Source organism: Rhea americana, unplaced genomic scaffold (genome assembly GCF_003343005.1).
Source record: "Rhea americana isolate MKP2758 unplaced genomic scaffold, rheAme1 scaffold_153, whole genome shotgun sequence".
Lineage (NCBI taxonomy): Eukaryota > Metazoa > Chordata > Aves > Rheiformes > Rheidae > Rhea > Rhea americana.
The window spans coordinates 1,620,146-1,632,603 of record NW_028185628.1 but is presented as its reverse complement, the minus strand read 5'-3'; the positions used below and the strand labels follow the sequence as shown (position 1 = coordinate 1,632,603).

General features: G+C 38.6%; 1 protein-coding gene and 1 long non-coding RNA gene across 2 annotated transcripts in view; one reads left to right on the top strand and one right to left on the bottom strand.

Annotated features, from left to right (window-relative positions):
* Positions 1-12,458, bottom strand: part of LOC146598789 (uncharacterized) — a 34,788-nt gene that overhangs the window by 5,386 nt on the left and 16,944 nt on the right. The window contains exons 4-6 of the long non-coding RNA XR_014895206.1: positions 4,345-4,551; positions 3,482-4,099; positions 2,548-2,673 (exon numbers count right to left, since the gene is read on the bottom strand). This is a non-coding gene — a long non-coding RNA (uncharacterized LOC146598789). The remainder of the gene's footprint in view (positions 1-2,547; positions 2,674-3,481; positions 4,100-4,344; positions 4,552-12,458) is intronic.
* Positions 1-12,458, top strand: part of LIX1 (limb and CNS expressed 1) — a 37,442-nt gene that overhangs the window by 9,428 nt on the left and 15,556 nt on the right. The window contains exon 2 of the mRNA XM_085299754.1: positions 3,692-3,855. Within this exon, the coding sequence (XP_085155880.1) occupies positions 3,692-3,855 (164 nt within the window). The remainder of the gene's footprint in view (positions 1-3,691; positions 3,856-12,458) is intronic.

Here is a 12,458-nt window from a genome sequence, read left to right as displayed (position 1 = left end):
TCAAGCATACATTTTTATAAAATTAAATTGATTTTTTTAGTGGACAATACTCAGGATTCATAACATGTTTAACATATGAACACTTGAGGATGAAGCACTTAAGGCAAATTTATATACAGACCTTCTACTAGTTTAGTTTATATTAATTTAGTTAGTTAAGCTATTTAAAAGTGCTATGCTATTTTAACCTCAGGACAATGAGCTTACTGATACATGCTAAACTGCTGTAAGTCAAATTAAAATCAACATAAAGGGATTCTCATGTAACATTATTTGGCTTAACTGAAAACTAACACTGGCAACAGTTTCAGTTCTGCCATTAGTTAACCCGGTACAATTTTGCGTACATCAGCCTTTTGAGGTGCTAACTTTGGCTGGGGTTGAAAAATCACAGCAAAAATTGCTGCAGTATCTTAAAACGTTACCGCCAAATACTTCCTAGATGGATGTTACCATCCTCACAGTTAAGCTAGGTTTTATGGATGTGCCTCATCCACTTCTGTACAAAATCAGCCTCTTCTAAAAAAGGTAGATTTCCACAGCTTTTACAGAGACAGCCAGCTGGAGCATCAGGCTTCCTTCGCATATGAAGCCCACTTCACAGCCAGCAATTCTAATCCAAACATGAGTATCAGCTCAGCTACTTTTAAACTGTTTCTCATACTAGTTTAACTTGTAGTGGCTACTCACAGCTTAGCTGTCTCTTGKTAAAATATGTCTTTGGCTGTATAGGTTGTGACAGCCAAAAGCACTTTTAAGGATTTCACCAAAAGGAGAGGTGTCGACACTCTCTCTTTTGAGAGCTCTTTGGAGCACTTAAAAATTCTTGCAAATATTAGTTTGTAGAGCAACAGGAGCTCCAGCCAAGCAGAGAAAGGCAGGCTGTCCAAATGCTGAACTACCTTTCAAGAGTACTCTTGAACAAGAATGGAAATAAAAAMCAGACATTTTACATGCTGAACTCTTTCAATTGCTATATAACTAAAGAAAAATGAGAAACAAGGATCTCATACACAAACTATTTTAGAAGGTTAGCTGTTGCTATTGTTGGAATTGAACGGTTTTAATACTGGGTGTTTGTTGTATGGCCTACTATCATTTTCTCTTAATAACCAAAATCTCCRCGTTTGTGGGTAGTTCTCCTTCTCCCTTGCCCCAACAAAATCCAAGTCCCAGGACTTCTTTCTGCTTCTTTACAAACTGAGGCCTGGATGTTGCTAAAACACTCAGTGGTTTCAGTAGAGCAGGCAACTGCGGCACTTCATCAGCTGCAGAATATTAACCTGATGATGTGGCTCAGATCAATTCACGTGTTTTTTAAACAAAAGATGTTTTAATCTGTACATTAATACAGATTAAATCATAAGGCYGCTGAAAGTACTGTAGGTTACTTAAACCATTGTGCTTGGTGTTCTTGCAGATACTGGATTATTGCTTTTAATGACTGCACTGTGACAGTGCAGACACTTTGACTGTTTGAAACAACTATTTTAAAGGCCGAAGTGCTTTATGGCACCATCTTAAACCCATGGCGTTCTTAGTGTTGCTCAGTTTTATTTTGATCTATTTCAAGCTGACTTCTTTTTGCCCTGGTTGTGCCTTTTCAATACAGACCTGAATTTCATCAATACCATTTCTCTATTGAAGTAGCAGCTTCTATTGAATTGTCAAGTTTAAAGCTTGGCTATTTGACAGTCATAAAATTTATGCCTATTTTCAGCTTTTACTTAATAGGTTTTAGACTGGATTGTTACCTAACACATATGTGAGTGCTCTGTGGAGCAGAAGGTCTAATAAAAGACACTCAGGCATTTACATCAGAGAGAAACTCTCAGAGAGAACTGGTTTCTGAAATACTCTTTTGTCAAGCTGCATTACCTTATGTGTATTATTTAGTTAGGAGTTACCCAGCTAAAAGTCCAATTTTTCTCCCCTCATGTTCATTATTACTCATAATTCCTAATAGGAGAGTAATTGTGCTTCTCGAGTGTAAAAACTGGGTCATCAATTCCAGATAATCGCTTAATTTTTCTAGATTGCCAAGCACTGAATTTCAGAGATGAGCAGTAGGTAGAAGAGATCCTTCAGGTAATAAGCTTTGACAGTCTCAAGAGGGAATAAACTGTAACTTAGAAAAGCAGCAGTCAATCTCTGCGGTAAGAGTCTTTCTTAAAGCTCTGCTGCACCCTGACAGATGTTTATCCCAGTATGTTTCCTGTTAGAAATACTTTCATTCAGCACAATATTTTAAGGTCATGACAGTTGTGCAGCCTCAAACACTCAAATGCCAGAATTGGTAGGTGCCAACACCACTGCAGCCTCCGCGTAGCAGAGAGCAGCATATTGCAAACACTGTCACCTTCTCCCTCGCTTCCCCAGAGCTCGGACCACACTGCTTGCTCGTCCTCACTGTTTGAGCACACGCAAGAAGCAGTGGTTAGTGCCAGTCACGCTCCCTGACCCTACCCTCTCCCTGCCCAAGAAAAGCTGCATCGCACACAAGACCAGTGGAGCAGGATTAAATAGAGATTGAGGAGAAGGCAATACCTGGAGAGCACGTGGCCCATGCTGCAGGGAACAGGACGATGCTCCATGCACGTGCTACCACCAGGACGAAGCTGCTGGAAGATGGATCCCTTTTCCCATCTCTCCCCATTAACACGTTCAGCTTGACTGTGGAAAGGGAAGGGCTAGTGAGGGAAATGATCTTTACTCTCACACATCCTCCAAATCCCACTGATCCCTACCCAAACAGTTAAAGCCCTGATAGCATTACGATACTGTACTTGTATCAATACTCTGAACAATCCACACTGTTGTCTAGGGCTAATTCACACCACGCCGCAAGCTTCAGAGTAAAGTCTTTATTTCCCATCTTCTAAATTTTAAGTAAGAGAATACTACTAACAACAGCAAGTATTTTAATGGTGAATGTCCAACACAGTTACTCTTTGGGGGAGACTGGTATTTCTGGCAAGCTCTAAGGTAAATAATGGCAACAGTTTTGACAAAGGTAAAAAGAGCATCTGTATCGTGCTATTACTTTGGTACTTATTTCCTAGAAAAACATTAGATCTAAGATACAACACAAACGGCTTTACAAAAGGTGTCTTGATAAACACTAAATCCCTTCCGAGTCCAAACAAAATACCTATTTAGGAAACTCCACCCCAAAGTTCAAAACTTCAGAACACCAAGGCAACAGTCATGATGTCAGCTGAGTTTGTGATTTCCATATTCCTATTTTCACATTAGCCTGCAACTATGGCTGCCATACTATACAGCACTTTGTGCCCCAAGGTTTGCATTAAGGTTCATATTGGAATTCAGCCACTTGTTCAGGGTAGATATGATTCTTTTCAGAATGGGTAAAGGGAAATTAGAATGTAACATTTTCTCCTTATTTGAAGGTGAGTTGCTCTATCTCCAGCTATTGAATTAGGGCTCCAACACATCAACTGAGAAGGACAGCATTACTAACCTGCAATGGGCGATCAACAGCAGCCTTTAATCCCAGGTGGTCCTCAGTCTGTTCTTGTGACAATTATAGGAGTTTTAATGCTGGTGATGACTTAATGTATCAAGCTCCCAACTCATCTGTCTGCATTTCTTGTTCAACACAGAAAACAGTAAGTCAAGATCAAAGGCCTGTACTGTTCATCCTTGTTCATCTTTTTCATATCTTTAACAGTGAATGTCGTAGCAATATTGCAGGAGTTCTGGGAGAGCAAGCAGAAGCAGAAAGCCACATTTCCGAGCGAAGGCACCGTGGTGTATGAGTCGCTGAGCTCCCTGGGCCCCCCGTTCGTGAGTTATGTCACCCTGCCAGGGGGGAGCTGTTTTGGGAACTTTCAGGTAAGTGGCACCTTCAAATCTTTGCCAGGGAGGATTTTCTTTCTGAAAAGACTTTTGCCATAAAAAATACATGGCAATTTCCATTTTTGCAACATTGCTGTTCCACACTTGAATTCTTCAGCCTCCATGGCACCACCACTCAGTGATTTTAGAGAAAAATAACTTAGAAGAAAAAAACAAGCAGTTCCAGCTATTAGTTGAATATGGCATGATTTTACCAGTCTAGTCTCTGGTCTCCCCAGATCTGCAACAAATGAGAACATTTTGATCAACTCGAGCACTTTTGTCAGTGGAGTCTAAGACCAAAGTGTTTACAGTCACCTTCCTTCAGAAAACAAAAAAATCTGTTCTGAAGTAGAAATAGTTTTGTAATTTCTCTTTTCATTCAATGTAAAGATATTTTCATTGCAACAGTATGCCCCATAATATATACCATCCAACCCATACTAATGCTGTGCTGACATATAAAGAGCAGGGAGCAAAACTTACCAGAGGCAGATCAGGTTTCAGTGAAAGAAAACTGGAATTGAATTTGATGCCTCCAGCATCCAGGAGGACGAAGGTTGTCTGGTCAAGCACTCTACCCTCTACCTTCCTTTAAATTGGTAACAGTAGCTCCAGCTTGAATCCAACAGGCATGGACAAGGTGCAGCACATACTGATGAGGAGTTAAGCCTGCACAGGGTCTTAGAAGACCTTTTGAAGACAAATTTTGAGAACCTCAATGATCACTTTTTTGAGAATAAGACATTAGTAGTTATGTTTCAAGCTTGTCTTAGCCAAGATATTACAGGAATATAGGTATTCTTAAGCTTTTTTTTTCGGGGGAGGGGGGTATTTATCCATTTGTTTGTGCACAGTGCCATTATTTTTAGTATTGCCAGCATTTTAAGCAGGATAGCACTGTCACATAGGTATTTTTTATCTGAGTCTAATGAATGCTTGTCCATGATTTACATCACTAAGGCACATCTATACCATTGCAATAGTGAGAGGAAAAAGTCTAATTAACCTCTAGTGATTTGTACAGCAAAGAAGCAGTAAGCATTGCAAGCAGGTCAGAAATTTGAGAGCATACAGAGCAGGTGTAAAATAGAGCTAACTACGTGCCTTTGACGAAGAGGAGAATTTCTAGGTGAAGTCATCCAGAATCTCTCTCTAAACCTAGCTATCTTTCCTCCTTTAGACAAGAGGGGGAACCCCCCCCCCCAACTAAAACCTCTTTCATCTGCAAAGACAACAGTGTTACTCTACTGCCAGCCTGTGCACAGATGCCTTCTTCAGCCGAAAACCAGCATTAATTCTTCCTCTCCATAGGGGCAAACACAATAGCTTTATCACATATAGACATCTAAATTTCAACAACTGTAGGTTAGTTTTAATCTAATGGGCATATGTAATCCATTAAGATCTAGAAGCTAAGGTAACTCCTGCTATTCAAAACACTTTAACCAATTTGAACAGCACCCCCAGGTCTTTCAGATTACTATAGTTTTCTCCCTTCTGTTAAACAGAGGAGATGCAAATGACAGCTTGGAGACTGTGAATGTTGCATTATGTGCTTTCTGGAATGTTTTCTCAGAGCATAAGGGTAAGGAGACATGTGCCATTAAAACTCTTTCAACTCATGATAGGAAAGTTAAAACCTCAACTAGGGCAGGGATCGAGCAAGCTATAATGATTTATATCGGCTTTGACTGGAGCTGGGGAACTGTATTCGACTTTAGCTGCACACATTGGCAAAAGTGTTCTACTGTATAGGTGCTTTCTTTTCTTAGCATTAAACTTTCAAGGCAAGATTCTTGTTCAATATAAATCAGCACTGCTTGTCCCTCTTCCTACCCCCACCCCCCAAGAAAATATGACCTCAAAATCTGTGGATTTGCAGTAGCTTCATATTAGGCTTCTTTCCTTCATGAAGATGACAGAGGTTCAGATTTTTCATTTTCCCACACTTCTGCAGTAACTTTCTCCTCATCAGAGGTTTAGGAGTGTTAGCAAGCAGTAACTTGTCTGGGTAGCGTTCTGAAGCTTCTGACAGATTACTGAAATGGACTAAAGGAATTTAAGAAAACACGTACTGCTCTCCAGTGACTTCCTATTTCTCATGCTGTGCAAATAAAGACTGAAAATAACACTTCAGCAACACATTAGAACATCATATATAGCCTAATTTCAAACTGCAATGGCAGTAAACTACTTTGAAAAAACTAAATTAATAATGCTTGTTACTAAGAAATGTAAAGAAAAGATTATATTTCAGAGCTTTTCTTTGCAGTTCTTCCCAGAGTCTTCTGAACATTTTGGGTCTACTTTTCCTATTGCTTTGGGGAGAACTGTTAACAGAGTGGCTTAAAACAATCCAGAATTTCCTGAATCTGAAATGTGTTGCAAACTTGGTGATGATGTCTGTCTGCCAAAGTAGGACAGTTTTGCCCACGTGGTCTGTGAAAATACAATGTGAAAAAGGAAAACAGCCAATTTTTTTTGCACTTTTTTTCCCTTGCTAAACTCTTTTGCTGCCTTGTAGGCTATCAGTTTTATGAGATATTTCATCTTATTTTGCCAACACTTGCCCCACACATGATCCCTTTTTTTCTTTCTTTCCTTCTCTTTTAACAATGCTTTTCAAATAATTGAATAACTTCCCTGTGCATTACAAAGAGCTGGATCAGGTATTTCTCTTGTTTAGCTTTATTGCTGCCAGCCATGAATATAATTCACAGCCACCTCACCGTTCCTGAAGCAGGAAGGTAGCGGAAAGCGAGCCGGCTTGGCAGCCCCCTCCGCGCGCTGAGCTGAGCCACTGCGGGCAGATGCTARCAGATTGGTTCCGTTCACGCTTTAGGGAAGAAGTATTAGGAATGCACAGATGGGTCTAATTGAAAATGGCTCATCAAAGACTGCACTGAATAGCATTAGAACAATTTAGTAATGAACCACCAGTATCTTAATTTACARATATCAAGGCTCTCAGTATCCAGGCTACTTAAAACCTACTGTAGGTATTACAATATCCCTAAATAATGGTAAGCAACAGAGTACAGATAAACTACAAACACTTCAGCTCAAGCCTTGTTTTAAATAATATATTCTGAACCATTATTCTGCCTTAAGACATGCAGGTGCATATTAGATGATATATTTCATGGTACTTCACAGTCAAAAAACCTATTCATTTGTTTATGTGTTTTAAACATTTTCTCTTCCATTTTTGTTCTGGGTACTTAATACCAAGAATCACATACCATGACTTACCATGAAAACTGTGCAATAATTTTCATTTATGACAAAAGGACCAGCATAAGGCCCATCTGATCAACTTCTGGCTCCCCTCTTGCTGAACTCAGGCATGAAGCTGCTCATGGTTTTAGCAGATGTTTTTGCTTTTAATACCGAAGGGAAATTTGATGAATACTTTAACTTTATAAATGCAGTGAAAAGTGTTGCAAGTCAAGCCTAGCTTTCATCTTTGCAAGTGAGATCATCTACAGCAATGAATTCATTTGAACAATAGGTTTGTAGGTCACTAAGGATAGAAGTGCTAAAAATACCCTGAGCTGACCGTTCAAATATCATATTATTATTTTCTTATGTACTCACTGGCATTTCTCTGCTACTATTAATCAAAGTATGCTTTATAAGGAAAGGTAATATCTTTTATTAGACTAAGCAATACAGTTGGGGCAAAAAAAGGGACCATATTTTGAGCACTTCAGTGCTTTTTTTGAGTCTGCAGGACTTCAATACATGCAGGCCTGTGCAACTAAAAGGTGAACAGTTTTTCCAAGTCTAATGAAAGTCTACTTAATCAAATAAAAGGTCACTACCTTACCCAATGAATATTTCTTCAGTTATGGCCTTAGACTATTATGGACACAACAATATTAATACTATCACTACAAATATACAACCATCCAAGCTGCATGTAACTGGAACGTGCATTAGTGAAGTATAAAGTAATGTACTTGCAGAACAAAAACTAGATCAAATCCATTCTAAAATATACTATTAAAGTTTCTTATAGCATTTTATGAAAATAAAATGCATTAAAAATACCCTTACTTTTTCCAGGGCACCTCTTTATAAGTTTATATCATAGCAACTCCCTTAACTTTGCAAAAATCAAAATTTCAGTTATCTTTATCTTCTCTCACTTGCTGTGCAAGATTTTCATTATCAATTTAAATTATGCCTACAGTCACTACACTTCCTGGAAAAAATAGAAAATCTGAATATATGCACCCTTCTTTTCTAGCTAGAAATGCCACTATATTTTAAGTTACTGCTGAAACTTACAATAACAGGAGAAGGAGTATTTAAGGTTAGACAAATCTTTTACTCGCATTCCCTGTTAAAAGAGCCATCCTTTGACCTCCCTGAGAGTGAATATTCAATCCTCACCCCATTCCTTATGGTGTGAAGAAACTCTTCATAACTAAACACAAAGTTTATAGCTGGAAGGAATGAACATCCCAATCAGATGCTTGGGTTGGCATACTCTTCTTTAACCTAAAGACTTTTTTGGGCTTCCCACACAATTAAACAAAAAAAAATCTCTGTGTTAGGGTCACATTAGTGTCACATTTTTCAGCTTCACAACCAGGAGGCTAGAAAATGCACCTTCTAATTTTTTTTAAGATCTGAAGTTGTATCATCTTTCCAAATATCAACTCTTAAACACAGTTCTCTTATCTCTGCCTTATTTTAAACTTRCCTGTCCACCTATCTCTGCCACAAATATAAAGAGTTTATACAAAAAGTAAAATAAGGTTTTGGAATTTGATTTTTTATTCCTCCAACAATACAGAAGCATTATCTTCTCTAAGATCCCCATACTCGTAAAAGACGACCTATTCTTTCAGTAAGATCTCACAGCAGAGGTGAGGTGTCTTCTGTCTTTCCTAGCTCTCCTAAACCTTTTCAAAGGTGAAAGCAGAGATCTGACCACACCAACACTGAAGAGGACTTTTTGCACAAATTACTACACACAAGAAATGATCCTCTGTCTACACTATCAACCCATTTGAAGTGAAGGCCACAGGCCAAGTGCTCCATTACCTTTACTGTTGATGTAGGAACACTCTAAAGTAGCATCAGCAAGATAATTTGGCGAGTTCAGAAAATTATTGTGATGGAAAGCAATTAATATAATAGAAAGAACTAGTTTTATGGATCTGTTATTTTCTTTGCTTTGAAACTATCGCACATATTTTGAAGTAGGGGAAAAATCATTCCGCAGACTCATTGAAATGTTGGTAGTACCTCACTGAAATGCTGCACAGTGAGTGAAAATGTCAGATTTTTGAACTAGGATATTTTTCCTGTGTTGAGATGAAGAGAGACATGAACTCAAAGATGGTTCAAGGTCTGAAAGAAATGGTGGAGTCCAAGTTCTATTAACGGACTTAATTTAAATCTCAGTTAAACTACAGAATTTGAGGATTAAAACAAAGAAAGGCAGAAATATTTCAGAGAAGGTGGAGCCTTCTGGGGAAACTGCATGCCTTCCAACAGTTAAGGATGTGGTTTGGGGAAGTTACCTAGGGCTATAATGAAGATGTAGATGAAAACCATATGCCCATACACTTTAGGTGGTGATTCTCAATGGCCAATGAATTAAGGAACTCATTAAGTCACAATAAACTGAATTTATAAAATTAAATTTTTCCCAAGGGAGATATAAGTAAAGGAAGACTTTATTGTACAAATAGTACCTGGTTCATGAGCTGGACTGAATATCATTATATAATTTTGTTTTAAATAAGTTATGAATTAATACCTATTTCAAAAATTCCTAACACCTCTCTTGCAAAGTTTGTGGAGGTTTTAGCTTTCATGAGGGGTCTCCTTAAAGTATTGTCTACTTCTAGTAAAGTTATTTTAAAATTAGTTATTTCTATCTGGAGACATAAACCAAAAAAGAACAGTGATTTTCTTTCTTTATTTTTTTTAAACACACATTGTACTATACAATGAAACACTAATTTCTCTGAAGACTTCAGGTGATGGAACTCTCCACATAGAAACAAACTGCTTCCTTAATATGATCTTATGTCTGAAAGATGTTTGAAGGAATTATACACTATTAGCATTCCCAAGCCACATACAACCTAATTAATAATTTTAAAAGACCATGGTAATAAGAAGAATGATATCCTTCAGCAAAGGACAGGCTATTTACTTTGATTTCCAGCCTTCACTCTCACAGACACTGGTTTACTCTTTTCTACAAAACATGGTGAAGAAAGGGAATGTTAATTCAAAATAGAATAGGAGGGTGGAATGGCAATAGAGCATTTTGAAAAAAGCTTGGCCTTGAATAAGAGGCAACGTAATTCCATTTGGAATTCCATTCCAAACACTTTTTTCCTCCTCCCACATCCAGGTTACAGGCTTTTCTCAGATTTACCTTCATACAGGACTGAAAAAGTAATTAAAAAAAACCCATTCCTTTCCTTCTTGCAGCCTGTGTGATGTCACTGACTTAAGGACTCTGTTCAATTCTTGTTGAGTGTTTTCATATCAAAGGGCTAGAAATCAGCTAAAATCAACAAGCACCCTCTCCCTCTCTTCTCAAGCTTCCCCTGGCCTTACAGGTTTGAATAATTCCACAGATGTTTCCAGATGTTATCACGTGTGAAAGAGCAAATATGGGTGGTGGGGGGGAACAGACAGATTGCATAAATAGCATAGTGCAAGTTATCAGTATTGCCTTCAGTCAGCAAGGGCCAATTAAACTCCTCTGAAACTCTCTGAAATCAAATAAATGTTGCCCATGGTATTTAAAGATTTACCTGAATGCCTCAGAATTACAACTTAATATATGGACTTCTCTCCATATAAGCGATTTCACTGCCAATAAAAGTGCCAGGTTTCTTCCTCAGAAGTTAAGCTACCCAGATTCTGGAGGAAAAGTTCAATGGTGTTGTCACTCCCTGCCTCTGAGGCTGGTTCTACACTGTATGTCTGAAATAATACACAGCAGCCTGAGTACACAACACATGCCCGTGGTGGGTCCTTCTTCCCTGATGACCTTGACTGTAAACCTGGCCAAAATGCTTTGCAGCTCCTTCTTAACCTCCGCAGGTGGCCTCCCCTCCCAGARAAGCCATGGCAGAGGAATGAGGTGCATTACTGCCTGCCTCGGTTCTCCTGGCCATGGATTCCGGATGTAGCTCAAGCACATACTATCTGGATTCTAGGKTTTAAGTAGTCAGAGTTGCTCTAAGCAGTACTGGTGATACATAGTTCCAGTGACTGTATTGCCCCCACGCGCTCTCGCTAGAAACAAACGCTGCAGATGCAGAGCAGAGCAGAATCTCACTCAAGAGCTGTGACAGAGGAAGTCTGTATAGATAACGCCAAATGCTATTCCACCCCTATCTAAACAGCAGGTCCTTCTCTGGTCATTCCAGGTTTGACCTCCTTCTTTTGACCAAACTTGTCTCACTGTAGAAAAGAAACGTCTGATTTTCTTTGTCCTCCTTGCTTGCTTGCAATTACAGTAATCATGATACCCGGTACAGAATAAAGATAGCAAATAACTTCTGAAGACTTCTCTTCTGGGGGGAGGGTAGTCCTAGATAAAGTTTTACCTTGTTCTGCATTCCTCTTCATACATATGCAGGGTGTTAAGACACTGGATTTATTGCTGGTCTGGTTATTTGCCAGAAACACTGTGAGAGAATGAACAGCTACCAGAATTACTAATTTGTGTACTATTCACTATTTAGTTTTGCAGGTAAAGGCAAGAAGAATCTCACTGGAGCTTCTGTTGCCTCAAAATACGTACACAGCAGAACCAGAATATTTTTCTTCTTTTTAGCCTACGATTTCTGCAAAACACACCTTGCCGAGCTTGCTTCTGTTATTCCAGGTTGATTTAATTACATTGTATTCTACTTGGTCAATACTGGAAAGAAGTCTCAGAAATATAACCGAAGCAGAAGGCGAATGGTTGCTTACTCAGCAATATGTTGTTGCAGGCAACTTTTTACTTGTATTATCCAAGGAATGCACTTAGTTAAACATTCATTCCTGTTGTGATGAAAGGCACTGATTTTTGATCTACAAATGTCCCTAAGCTTTAGCCCTTTTAGTCTTACAGATACTAAAAGATTTCATGCTTTACCCTGGCACTTCAAGTCAACTATGGTTGCTAAAGCATCTGTTAGCAGGAATCCAGCAACTCTCAAATTCACTGACCAACTYTGTAGTTCATGTCTCAAATTTAGTCTGTTTTTCAAGCTTTCCAAGCTGAAGAATGAAAAGAGGGTGGATTTGATGATTACTATTTGATAATAGTAATGACTATTATTACTTTGGGAAGGGAAAGGTCTTTAATTTATCACAAAGGTTGGCTTAAGTCTCTATTTTTAAACAAAATGTACTTAACACCAAGTTTAAGCAGAACTAGTACATTTTGGAAGAATAGAAATAGACTCATTAAATGTTAATGTCTGACTCTCGAAAATCATTTTACTTTGCACCATACTATCCAGAAACAACTTAGGAAATTTATTAACTTCATTCTCCACAGAAAGCAGCTGCTTCTTTCCTCCTTAGCATGCTGGCATTCATCGAGGCTTTCAGAGCAATCA